Consider the following 14,068-nt stretch of genomic DNA (forward strand, 5'->3'; position numbering starts at 1 on the left):
GTATGAAAGACATTTAGTTAGTAAAACCACATAACCATCAAGTTTGCAAATAGAGGACTAAAAGAAACTTTCATCCTTATTTGTCAGATTGCATACTGCATTTCCCCCATAAAATAGTTTTACCTGGTCTGTTAGGCAGCAGACCCATGCGGGGGGGGGGGGCAACCAGATACACGTGCCCTAGGCCTCAGAGGAGTAAGCTGGCCAGGGGCCCCAGCTAGGGACCGATTGCTTTTTTATTTGAGTTTATTCTAACAAGACTTCCACCCCAGGCCTCAGACAAGCTCTGCACAGGCCTGCTAGGCAGAAAGAAAGAAAAGCCATGTGTTGCTACTGATCATGAGGCAGACCAAGCAATGCTTAGCACCAGGAAATATGAAAGTTCTACCCTTGATGAGTTGCAGCTGAATTGAACAAATTAAGGACTACACCGTTTGTCTGGGGCTTAGACTGTGCAACAGAATCAGAAGCAAAATTCTTATTTATATATCCAGTAAGGGTTCTTTAGCTTTTAGGACCTGATAGTATGTCTTCTTCTTTGCCTAAATCATACCTCAAACAGCTAGCTCAACACAGATCACTGTTCCAGAGTTCATTTAATGCAAGGTTGTGTTCACAGGTAGATTGTTGAATTGGCATACGTGATTTTCATAAACAATTGGCATATGTGATTTTCTGATGGCACTCAAACTATAAACTTCTTGAAGACTGCATCAAGCCCAAAAATAATTATAAAAAGATGGCAGATATAATTGGAGCAATCTACTGAATTTCTAGATCCAGCCATTATGATTTGCAAACATAATTCACTGACGGGGAAAATTGTTAAAATACTTAACCATCTTAACTGTTAGACATTTAAATAATTGACTTGTATAATCTATTTTCTTACTTGGTAATTAATTTTGAAAAAGATTTTGCCCAAGCTATTTCCAAGTTCATTGTCTTGATGTTCAATATGAGTCTTTTTCACTGTCACTTAAAACTAATAGAAAACTTTTGTGCATGTTACAGTAATAGAGCATAAATCTGAAAGCAACATGAAACCTACAATGCTCAGATTAAAACCAAACTTCACTTACTAGTTACAGCAATATTGATCTCTCCTGTTCTTGGAGTCAGCTCCCCATCCTGTGGAAACTGTGATATTCCAGAAGTACGCAGGGGCTCAAGAGTGAGTGAGGTGTCACTGGTAAGGTCACCAAGAACTGATCTCCTGTTGCCCAGTTGGCCTCTGGTGAGCCTTTCCATGTCAAAGGCCATATTGTCAGCACATGGCACATTTGTCTGAAAACACAGTGTTGGCAAGTCAATATATTTCCTTTTTGTAAGCTTCTGGCAAAATCATAAGAGATATTGTAAAATGTCTGCAGAAGGCTATCTGAGGGATGCACAAGCATCCAATAGTGACCAATGATGAAATGTGATTTACAGGAAGAAGCAGTTACTGCTGAGCAGCAACCAGTTGGAACAGGGACTGTCAAGCAGTCAGCCACACATCCAATCAAAGGATTCAGTAATCCCATCATAAGATATTCTGATAGTGTCCAGATGATAAATTGTACAAAGAGCCAATTCCAAAAGTAATAGTGAGAGGCAAATATACTTGAGAGGGGATAGTAGGTAGGTCCAAACACAATATACTAATGGGAAGGCAGACACCCAGGGCTTGCACAATGCTGACACCAATCACTCTGTGCCTCTGCCACAGTCCTTTTACACCCACTACCAAGGATGCTTCCAATATTTAGAATTGGAACACTGCAATTTCATGCAAGAAAGGAAGAATGGCTAACACCCTGGAATTTTGGTCCCCTCGTACCTGACTTTACTGATTTATGATCATTTTGGAAAGGAAAGCTCTACATTCCTTACTGTTTAAATAAGACTTGACTCACCACAATTCCCAGAGCCTTCAAAATGTTCAGTTTACACATAGGACAAGTGCAGTGTTCACTGAGCCATGGATCCACACAGGTTTTGTGGAAAACATGTCTGAAAACAGAGTAGCACAACAAATGCTAGTTGCAAAACTATTAATAACACCAGACATACTGGAGAGGTCATAATAAGAAAAAATATTACGAATTTTGAACAATTTATTTTGGGAATTTGAATAAATTGGCAATCATCCTTGAGTTGGGTTTAATGTACAACTAACTCCTTAATAGGAAAACTACATTTAGATCTAAGAATGTATGGATTGCATATTTCACTTATAACTTCTGCTTGTGTTACATTTTTGTACAGAACATACCAATTTCAGGGGTTTTAAGTAACAGCCACACACATACCAAAACGTTATTTAGTTCCTCTTCCATTTTAGTGTGTGTGCATATAACAAGGAACATGGGAACTGAACTGGGTTATTTATGCAGTTCAATGCCTGTGTCCTTTGCTATATATTAAGATGACCACTCAAAAGATTCAGATAAAGACAGGAGGACACAGGACAGAAAGAAGAATAAAAAACTTCAGGTGCATTTGTTAAAAAAAATTATAGAACAACAGCATGATGTCAAATCCTTGTAAGTTTTGGTATACTGAGAAAGTATATGGATCAGAAAAATAATACTTAAATAATCATGAAGGGAAGAAGTCAGGTAGTTTTATAAACTAAATACAGTAATACCAAATGGACTTAATAAGGGAAGTGAACGGATGTCAGATTTGTAATAATCTGAGATCCAAGCTCATTGTAATTATGTAACATGTCTTGCCACTGTTAATTTCATCATGTATTAATATTCAAATATTCTAAATACATTTTAGTCTAAGTCTTTACAGATTCCAGCATTTCTTATGTGCTCTGTAGTGAAAAAGAAAGCCCCTTTCCTTCTCACGTAGATACTACATACATTCCCATTGCTTCTGTCTCCTGCTTCCCAAAATAAAATGCCTTTCTGGGCAATAAAAGAAGTGGTGGCCACCACCCTACCTCTCCCTTTCCAGGCCACTGCACAAACTAGTTCAAACATCCTCCATGGCACTTTCAAGATTTCCTTCCAAGAGGAGGGGTTGCCTTCACAACCAATTAGAGTAGAAGGGGTGGGCCTTTCCAGCTACAGCAAGTACTCTGCAATATGAAGGCCACACACAGGTCCCATCTTCATTCAGAGATCAGTTTGAGCGCCTTAGGAGTCACCAAGAAAATACTTCATGGGTACCATGATTGTCTTATTTGACTACCACCACCACATCTATTCTCCTAATTCACAAACCACTTTCTTTTCAGACTATACTAAGTATCTTTCACCACCCAGGCCTTTTTGCATAGTTCTCCCACACTACTCTAGGAAATTGTGTGCACACAAAAGTGCATAAAATTAATACACAAGTTCTAATGTGTTGAGTGAACCCAAGGGAGACAAAAAGGATAATGAAGCTAAGACATATATTTTCAAGGGTGAAGCACTCTCAAAAAGGAAAGAGGAATTACTGGCTTACTTGCATGGAAGAATGCGGACAACATCATTCTGCTTGTAACTTTCAATGCAAACAGCACAATGATCGAAGTCTGGATCCGTTTCCTAAAATGAACAAAGTGAATATTCAACCAATCTCTAGAGCAGACAGTCACAAAAATCCTGTAGTAAGACACATGACCTGGTTTTGTGCTGGGACATGTTGGAGGTATGGTGGTACCATTCACATAACAAAAACTAACACAGATATACCAACATTTTCAAAAGTCGGGGGTCCATGGTTTGGGGTTTGAGAAACAGGGGTTCTGCAGTACTTAGCTAATTGGGAACCACTATTCTAGAAGACTAGGGGGGACCCACCCACCCTTTCTCATTTTTCCTCATGGTATTATACTCTTCCCTTTTCTACATATATACCAATGAAAACGAAAAACTGCAATACGGGTAAGGTGTTGGTATTCAGCTCCCTAAGCGTCAACACTTTTACCTGTATAGGGTTTAATGTTTTACTATGTTTTTATATATGCTGGAAGCCGCCCAGAGTGGCTGGGATCAACCCAGTCAGATGGGCCGGGTACAAACAAAAAAACATTATCTACATCAGGGATGTCCAACCGGTTGACCGCGATCAACAGGTAAATCCCTGGATGTTCGCGGTTGATCGCTGGATCCCTATTGTTGGAAGTGAAAGAACTCTCCGCCCCCTCAACAACATTGGTCTCCCCCCCCCCCAAAAAAGCTCAACAACTTCTTTTGTGGAGGACTCCACAAACCAAAAGGATTGGGATAAATCGAGGGGGGAAACAGACTTGCACAGATAAGTGTTAACACTTTTCTCAAGAAAAAATGTGACTAACATTTCATTTGGGTGACTATACCTTATCGCCTTTCTTCACTGTTCTTGTTGTCAATTTACCAACAGCTTTTTTTGCTGCATCTCCAAGTCGACGCTGAATAAAACACAGAGAGAGTTATTAGGTGTTGGAAAAACTGTGCTTCTTCCTCTTAAATCTCCTTTGGTTATATACTAAAATGGTGATTACAGCTTGTTCACTATACTCTGAAGAGTACCAGGTGCACAGTTCATGGCACTTTCAAAACTAAAGTCTCTTTGGGCCATAAACATCAAGCTCATATTTTATGGGAATCCCTTTTAGTTGCAAGCAAGAACGTCTACGCTTAAAGTGCAGATTCACCTTCAACAATATTATCCAAGGCAATTGAGAATGGCCAGCTGCCAAGTGATTCAATAGATTTCTGAGACAGGTCACTTTGAATAGAACAAGCTCACATTTCCTTGCTTCAGTAACCAGGACTCCCAACAGGAGGAGGATTAGGTTTATACAGTGAGGATCAAGCAATGTGTTAGCATTTTTGCTCTTTAAGCTACTGTAATTATGTTGTTATTTAGAAGAGTATGCTGTTACGGAGATGTTTCCTGATATCATCTTGTAGCTATTCTGGAAACACCTGAAACCAGAAATCTCCGATTTTTTTTAATTTCTCAAGTTTGTCAATAATATGTAAAGAGAGATTCAATTTTGTGTTAATCTTTGCTAGATGTATTTCTTTGCTTTATAGGGGGATAGATCCTGAGTGCCCTTTCAGCAAACAAAAAGGCACCTTCCATCTGTGGAAAGGCTCCCGATACGATAAAGCTACCTATTAGAATGGGGAGGGGGGCCTTGCACTAATTTCCCCTTTCCCCTTCAGCCCTTTGCAGCATCTCCCATTCTGTTCCAAAGGGTGCCCAAACCCTCCAGATCAGCCTTTCAGGGGGCACAATGGAAGGAGGAATCAGCAATCAAAAGAATCATATTTCAAAGTAACATATGGAAAGGGCCAAATCAGAGGCCATTCCAATGTTTACATTCAACTGGATGCTTAGGATGATGAAATGGAGAACATATTAATCCATTGTGCTAAATACTTTGGCCTGCTTCTGCTTGTTTGTGCCTCTGGATGTCTCCTACATTATTCAAGTATATATCATTTATTTTTCTCATTGTCCATCAAATATGAGAAAAATAGGAAGCTCATCAGCACTGTAAAGTCACATAGGCTATAAAGAGAAAAGCAAAAAGGTCCCCAAATCAAGTGTTTTCAGCATACTTCCGCTCCTAAACATTGCCATATAATGTACAAGTTTCAACACATTAAAATCCAGCCAGCCCCTTGATAAGCCAATTGCAGGTCTCCTGCAACAAAAAGCTAAGTAAGACTACCCTTTGTATGCTTCAATCAATACAGCAAACAAGCCAAACAGTCTCTTACTAATCCAATATTATATGGATGGTACTGTGGAGAGAACCATTTACACTCCAACTCATTTTAATGCAAAGTTGCTTACAAAATTAGGAGTACACTAAAAACAGAACAGCTGAAAGCCCAATTTAAAATAGTAAAACCAAAAGATCAACAGCAGCAGAACCTGCCCCAGTAGTAAACATCACAGGTATCATTTGAAAAGGTTTTAAATATTTCAGTCAGTCTCATAATGGGGTAATGGTCACCCCAAAATGGCAAAGAGAAGTGGGTATTGTTTATTAATTTCCATTACGTTTTCCCTAACTTAAGACACGGTAAAATTTCAAAGCTGGCTGTTTTAACTACATATTTGGTTCCATAATGACCAAAAAGTTCAATAGTTCTGCTCACTCAAGGCAGCGATGTAGAGTATATACTTTGCCAACTACTGGCTGTGAGTACAGACCAAGCCCAGTCTATTGCTAAATGCTTTCTTTGATTCCAGAATACATGTGAGTTGTAAAATGCATTATTGGCATATCAAAGCAAGCTTCATGATATTTAACCTTTTTTCAGAAGCAGTAGTTTACTTCCAAACTATTGTGTGAAGTCAGCAACAGACTTAAAATGCACAGTTATCCTATCACTTAGCAGCTGTTCCCCCCTATATAAAATAGCTAAGCTTTTCCAATTGTGCTCTAGCTGTTGCTACCTCTTCATAAAATTTTAATAAGACAAGCCTTTTAAACCACATAAAAGTTTTATCAAGTTTCTCCTGACCTTTGTAAAATTCTGAAGGAAAAAGGTCTAAAGACTTTTACTTAAAGAGCAACTGTTCGGGTGTGGATTTTTGAAATCCTGAAATTGCTAATGTATAGGATTGCTACTTTGTCCAATCAGTTGCCTATCTGTTATTCTTTTCAACTGCCAAATACAAGATAGGTAAAAAAGAGAATTGTAACATTGTCAAAAGTCTGGAATACAAAAGTAACGAAGCCGCATAAACACACAGGTTATGAAGCAGAACAGAAAGTATCTCACAACCTCCTCTTTCCTGGGTGTTTCAAGTACAACAGGGCAGTGACTATGCTTATCTGATAAAAGGACGTTTTGGCTACCGAACGCTGCAAACCCAGAAGTGAGTGTTCCGGTTTGCAAATGTTCTTTGGAACCCGAACATCTGATGTGGCTTCCGATTGAAGCCATGTCTTGGTTTCCAAACGTTTTGGAAGTCGAACAGACTTCCAGAACAGATTCCGTTTGACTTCCGAGGTACGACTGTACAGAGCATGGGTTGGCAAACTAAGGCAATTGCTTTCTGGATCCAGACGGTCTGGGAATTGCCGCGTGGATCGGCGTGGGGATTCTGATCATTCGGGCTGCGCCATTCCCCCTCCACACACACCGCAGCGGCGCCTCCTCCCTCCCTCCTCCTGGCTTCTCCCCGCTCTGCCTAGAGGAGGAAGGGGGCTGGGCTTTGTTGAGCCACGAGCACCATTTTAGCAGCCCCTCTCTGGAGCCAGCCATATCATGCCGTTCATTGTCCCTCCACTGCTGCCGCCAGCCCCTGCCACTCACAAGGCACAGGTAAGCAGCCACCAGGGCTCGTCCGGTGCTGTGGAGAAGAGAGGGAGAGTTGGGGGGCCTTCCCCCCAAAATATAGTCCGGCTCCCCACTCCCCAGACTGGCCCCTGGTAAAGAGGATGGAATTCAAACTGAATGGAGAACCATTCCACTTGCACTGTGGGACTTCCCCTTCCTTTCCTCCCCCTACAACTCCCTAGAGAGTTGGGGGACTTGCTGGAGCAGATTTTCTGTTTCTGCAAGTGTTTGCCCCATGACCTGTCATTTACCAGTACAAAACAAATTAAAGTTGTGAGGAAAGAAAATAAAGAAATAAACCAGTGAGCAGGAAAAGATTTGGGGATGTTGGGAAACAGAGAAATGACAGATTCTTCTCTGAACCCCATCTTAGCTTCATCTCTATTTCACAAAAGCAGTTTTTCTTTCTCTCCTGTAACTTTTCTCTAGAATGCAGAAGAGAACTTTGCTTTTTGATTCCATTCTTACAGTTTATGGTAATTTTACACTGGGATCTTTTTCTTTATTCATACCAGTTTTCCAAATACTTTTTATACAGCTTCAATTAATCTTAATTACTTGTTTTGGGAAGCTTTTACTTCTCTGTTACTAGAATTGTTCCTTGTAATTACTACACAGAACTGGGTTTTTCCTGAGCTCCAGCATTTGGACATCTTTGAATATATGTATTTTTTGCTTGTTCCAAGCTGAGATATACTTCACCTCCCCACCCCCCCAAGCTTCTCTCCATCATGTGGATTCTGCCAGCAGGACCCTGCAGTCATCTCTCTGTTCTTCCCTGAACCCACAGAAACTGCTGGGTTGTATTCAGTGAAATTTTACCCAGAGCAGACATACTGAAATGTACCTGGCTTAGTCATGTTCATTAATTTCAACAGTTCTACTCTGGATAAAACTTAGTTGACTACTACCCTGTTTGGATTGGTAGCTATTTGCTATATCTTCTCTTTTCTTAGTATTTAGAACAAGTGCCTATACGGCTAAAACATAGCACAGCTTTTAGGTCATTTGGACTAGTGAATGTTTTAGAGGAACAAACAATAGAGTTGCATAACAGTTAAAAATTATTCGTTTTGCATGCCATCATGAAGCTTTGTAAAGTTAATTTGAATTATGTTCCTCTGACTAAAGTTAAATATTAAACTAAAATTGCATATTCATATTCATTTTGTTTTTCCATGAAATTATTATTTTCACATACTGTTCCTTATTTCCCCAATATGTATAATGTGCTATTAATTTCTTCTGAATATTATTAAGATTGTAACTTATTCACTGGCCTGCTGATGTATTTAAAACCAATATTTTGAAACAATGTCTAGCTTCTCAGATCCTGTTTGGGCACTACCCTTTTGTTCCACTGGGGCAAATGAGACGTTAAAATGAAGGCCTCATTTCAAAATCCAGGCTGAGAAAAATCTTTGCCCTGCCTTGCAATAGGAAACAGTGAGCTACCGTTCAATCCAAAAAAATCTTCTTTTCCATAGCTCTGTAGACCTTGTTTTCAGAACCCCCAAATAAAGGCACACCTATATTCCCCCCAATACAGTTTACCTACAATGAATGAGAAACACTGAATAGCTACACACACACACACACACACACACACACACACCATAAACAAGCAGTCACTCAACAATTTATATTAGAACAGAATCTTGTTAATAATATTTGGCAATTTACCATGCTCCCAACTGGAGGAAAATGTCTGCATTTCAACTCCCGAATGGTTTATAGCATATTACACTGAAATTAATTCCTAAGAAATGACACACTGCATTTCAGAAAAATGTTGAAGATCTAGTCTTCCATTACTTAAGACTCTCAGACATATGAAGATTGTCTGTATTTTTTAAAACCAGCACATTATGGGAGTAGTGTTTCTAGGACTAAGGTGAAACAGTGAAGCTCCCTTGTTGTTTTTGCTACTGGATGATTCATGTTATTTAAGTAATCTTGTTATATTTTTGAAAAGTGGTTTTTTGTATGTTACTATATTTGCTATTGGTTTCTCATGTTATTATGAAATTATTTTTGCAGTACTTGTTTGAAATGTACTCCTGGTATTATTATTATTTTGTAAGCTGCTTTGAGCATCATTTTTTGTGGAAAGCGGCATACAAATAAAATGAATGAAAATGAAGGTTACAAACAGCAGCAGTTTAGTTATGTCATGCTTATTTATTTATTTATTTATTTGATTTGTATACCACCCTCAATAGATATCAGGGCAGTTCATAAAATACAGTAGAAAAACAAGTAACTACTAATTATTAAAAAAACCCAGCAAAACAAGAACACACCCCTTTCCACAGACACATTTAAAAGGCTATAGAATATTGATAAGCCAAAGGCCTGGTTGAAGAGGAATGTTGCTCAAGAGATTTCTGGAATCCAGAGGAAACTTAAATAGCTTAGCTTACAAACTAAAACTAGAGATAGTGATTGTGTTCACCAACAGAGAGAACAAAGTAATTCTTGAAGGCTGCTCTCAGTGATATTAGAACCAAGCAACTTAGTTTGGCTAACCCCAACACTGTAATGTAATTCTCATTAACTGAATCCCACCTGCCTGGGATAACCCTTATGACCATTCCCAGTGATACCTGTGTGTCATAACCTGGGACCCAGGTGAATGTCATGACCTAAGGCAGATGTCAAGACCCTCAAGTCAGCACAGCACAGCACAGCACAGCACAGCACAGCACAGCATGCACTTATGCTCAAATCCTCTGTCACTATGCTTACACAACTGACCACAGCCTGCTAAGTGCCGAGTCTGCATAAACAGGTTCTCACAGGCACAACCACAACTTGCTGCCAAGCTACCGTATATGGAGATAAGAGCATATTTTGAACACACATAAAGATAGCCAATTAGGATAGTTTAAGCGTTTGCCATTATTGCATATTTTTCTAAAACGCTATAAAAGCTCTGTGAACCCTTCGTTTGAGGGCCCAGTTTCTTTTGGCAGTTATCCAACTGGGTCTCTTTATTCACACTGCAGCATGCAATAAATCTGAACTCTTTCCAAGTGCTGTATTTGTCTTCTTTTGGTGAGAAGAATCTGTGTTTTTATTTGTAGGTACCTCCTTTTTAGGTAACACCAGAATACTTCATTTAAAAAAAGAAGGCAAAAAGTAACAGATCAGGAAAGTAGTTCAAAACAAGTTGAACATTCACCTAAGTTTAAGGGTTTTACAGGAAATAGCTCCTTTCTCCCCTACTCCAGAAAGTATTACTTTTGTCTTAAAAATATATATGAGTCAACATTTAGCGCAGGCCCATTTATATTCCCTTTAATACTGTATAATTGCATATGATAAAGACCTTCTGCAAAATACCAAAATATATTTTTATCACAGTATGAAACAGCTCACATGTTGCATGTATTAACTTTATAATTTAATTACAAGGGAAAATTAATATCCCACCCTTCCATTGTAGTCATAGCACTCAGGATGGTGTACAGTAGTTAAAAGAAGTTACAAAAACATTTAATAAAAATCTATCAACACAACATAAAAACCCTACACATTTGATATGAAGAATCAAAAGACAGTTACCTGGTTCCGATCACGTGCACTTGTATATCTGATCTTCTGGATGAAGTAAAATATTAACCATGCTGAAGAAATTATCATCAAAACTATGAACGAGATTGATACAAAGACAAGAGAACCACGGCTAAAGTTTTTGTTTGGATAGCGGGTTCCAACTGCTATTGCAATAATGACAGACATATTTTTCTCCAAGTAATTCAGAATCTCCTTAACCTTCAATTCTGTGATCATGACAGTGACAATGTCTCCAGTTCCTATCAAAAGAATAAGCAGAAGAAAACAATGAATCAACATCTGACATAACATGTATGTTTATTAAGAAGCAAATCATTTGGCTGTACATATATACATTTAAACAAACTGTTAGGTATCAAAAAGCTGATCCCGAATTATGAAAAACAGTATGACATTAGCAGCCTCAAATTTCAGAAAATTAGGAAAGCAACATGATTTTACAAGCACTTTTTTACATGCACATCTCTTAACCAACATCTGTTCAAAATGATTTAATTTCAAAACAACACATATATGAACTATTCATACTGAGATCTACCAAGAACAAAGCAGTGAGACAAAAGAAGCACCTATATTCCTCCTAAATATAGCAGTTTAGTTCTGAGGCTAAAGGAAACTCAAAAACATTGAAAAGAATTGGCCAAGCTATACCTTCACCCTTGAGTAAATGAAAAGATAATCATATTCCTTCCTGAGTGACCTAGAAAGTAACGAATGTTCCACTGAGCCAAGTATACAGGATAATATCCAACTAAGCAACTAAGTCATATTCAGAGTTAATCTCATGAAATTAATGGTCAACAATTTTCCACTGATATAAATGAGTGAACTCCAATCATAACCAACATTGGATATAATACACAATCACTAGCTAGCTGAAGATTTAGTGATTGTTTTTGGTTTTCACTCAATCCAAGAAACAGAACTGAAGGTCCCAGAGTAAAATTCAATGAAACCATCCAGCAGCAATAAAAGAATGCAATTTTAATGGTAGAGCTTATTGGGCAAATTGAGAAAGGAAACTTAAAATAATGTTGTATATATATCTCCTGTGTACAGCATATCTCTGCCTAACAGATACTGGGTGAAAACACTGGACAACTCTGCCACACCCGATTGTGAGCTATAGGAGCATTTTCTTTGATGCTGGAGACAGAATGATGTACTCAAACAATTGGTCTGTCACATTTCACTTGCTGCTTATCTACTATAATCTTAATTTTTTAACAATTGCCACAAATAACCTAGCAACTATATTTTTCTCCCTTACACAAGTCCAGGTAACAATAATTTAGAAGGCAACCATGGGAACTAATAAGTATTTTATACCTTTCTGTAGATGCTTTAATGTAGCATTCGGAGACTATGAACTTGAATATAATGCATCTGGTCACAGGTCCATCCAGCCAGTAATGTCTATTTTATGCATTCATGATTTTTGAGAAGCCCACAGAGTACAAAAACAACAGCCCTCTCCCATTATTACACCACCAGCAATTGGTGTTCAGGTACATGCTGGCTCTGAATCTGAAGGTTTGCCCAGAGCTAAAAACATATCACCAGAAGCAAATAGTCTACTTGAATGTTGTCTACTACTGGACGCCAACTATTCTATATTTTACTGCATTTTGCAGTGGAAAAGCTCCTAGCATTTATTGTCTACTCAACTACCCCTATTACATTAAGGCAGCTAAGATCAGACAGTGAGGGGCAAACAAGCAGGTTTAGAAAGAAGCAGGCCAGGGCTGAAGGTTACAGCAAATCCAATGGATACCTCAATGCCAGCTCCCAGGGAACAACAGGAGAGGACTAACTAAAAATTAGATTAAAAGTATATGCAACTAATACTTGGCTGAGCAAGATTTCCAACATTAACCTATGTCTAGGAAGAATGCAACTGAAGATTTCCCTTTGTCAGAGAAATAGTATACTATCATAGTTCAACAGCGCAATATGGGCTCCAAGTCTTGTATTTTCAGATACTATGCTAATGGAAAGCTGCCATGAAGGGTTTCTATAGATCATGTATGTTTTGTAGAATATTTGAGCACAGCTAATACAATCATGCAAATATGCGTTGGAAGGGATTGTGGCACAAACCATACTCCGTATACTTATCCTTCTTCCCATCTAGTTTCTGTTACAGGCATTAAACTAAGCACATTATTTTCTTCTCTGTCACAAATAAAGTAGACATGGCAATATGCTATGGTCATGCAGCTAGTGGAGACTGCCAGTCTCAGCACTTTATCCAGCACTTTTATAAATCAAAAAATGAATGACCAACTTCCACGCTTGATAATCACAAAAAGTAAAAATGCTGTTAACTATCCACCGTGATGTATCTGAACATGTCTAAAAACAAAGGAATATCTGGTATCTTAGCTTTTACCTGGATGAGTCATGGTGACAGGCTCCTCACTTGACATATTATTGTAAATTACCACAGCTGAAGCATTATGTAAAGCTGCCCGCAGGATTTTTTGTTTAAAGGTGCAATTTCCTCGCTGCAGTAGGGCAACCCACTGCTTGTTTGTAGGAACTGGAAACCGAGTTCGTGGATCACAGCCTAAACGATCTGAAACTAAAAAAAGGAAAGAGATGTCAGTTAAAGTTTGTTGATAAAAATATCTAAAAAGCAGTTCACTGGCTAAAATTATTCTCTAGTTATGAGACCAGAACAATTTGCACAACCTAAAGCAATTTTTAAGCTAAATAATAATCTGTAAGTGTTAACCATATTTGATCATTATGATCATTACACTTAAGGATTTTTTTCAGTTCCAGAATACTTACTAGTGAATATTTTCAATACCTGGTCAGAGGAATGGCAAAACATTAGGATAAATTTGTTCATGTACCGCTGTCATTTTAAGTTGCCCAAAATTTATGTATATATTTAGAATTTAGAATAGAGATTTGGAAGCAACTCAAAAGGCCATCTTGTCCAACCCCTACCTGGAATATCGGAATCACAGATGGCCATCCAACCTCTATTTAAAAATCTCTAATTGCTTGGTACTCCAATTGCTTGATATAGGGACACGGGTGGCGCTGTGGTCTAAACCACTGAGCCTGGGGCTTGCCGATTGGCAGGTCGGCAGTTCGAATCGCCAAAACAGGGTGAGCGCCCATTGCTCAGTCCCAGCTCCTGCCAACCTAGCAGTTCGAAAGCACATCAAAGTGCAAGTAGATAAATAGGTACCGCTCCAACA

At 38.6% G+C, this 14,068-nt stretch overlaps 1 protein-coding gene across 3 annotated transcripts in view; it reads right to left on the reverse strand.

Moving 5' to 3' along the window:
* The window catches only part of RNF130 (ring finger protein 130), a 41,986-nt gene that overhangs the window by 17,786 nt on the left and 10,132 nt on the right, over positions 1-14,068 (reverse strand). For all 3 annotated transcript variants that reach the window (XR_014165734.1, XM_081900843.1, XM_081900844.1), the window contains exons 2-7: positions 13,246-13,437; positions 10,842-11,092; positions 4,304-4,375; positions 3,448-3,530; positions 1,899-1,995; positions 1,083-1,287 (exon numbers count right to left, since the gene is read on the reverse strand). Coding sequence is in view for 2 of the 3 variants with exons in the window: in XM_081900843.1 (XP_081756969.1) it covers positions 1,083-1,287; positions 1,899-1,995; positions 3,448-3,530; positions 4,304-4,375; positions 10,842-11,092; positions 13,246-13,437 (900 nt within the window). In the remaining variant the exon portion in view is untranslated. The remainder of the gene's footprint in view (positions 1-1,082; positions 1,288-1,898; positions 1,996-3,447; positions 3,531-4,303; positions 4,376-10,841; positions 11,093-13,245; positions 13,438-14,068) is intronic.

The sequence above is a fragment of the Podarcis melisellensis genome, assembly GCF_964234715.1.
Source record: "Podarcis melisellensis genome assembly, chromosome: 2".
Classification (NCBI taxonomy): Eukaryota; Metazoa; Chordata; class Lepidosauria; order Squamata; family Lacertidae; genus Podarcis; species Podarcis melisellensis.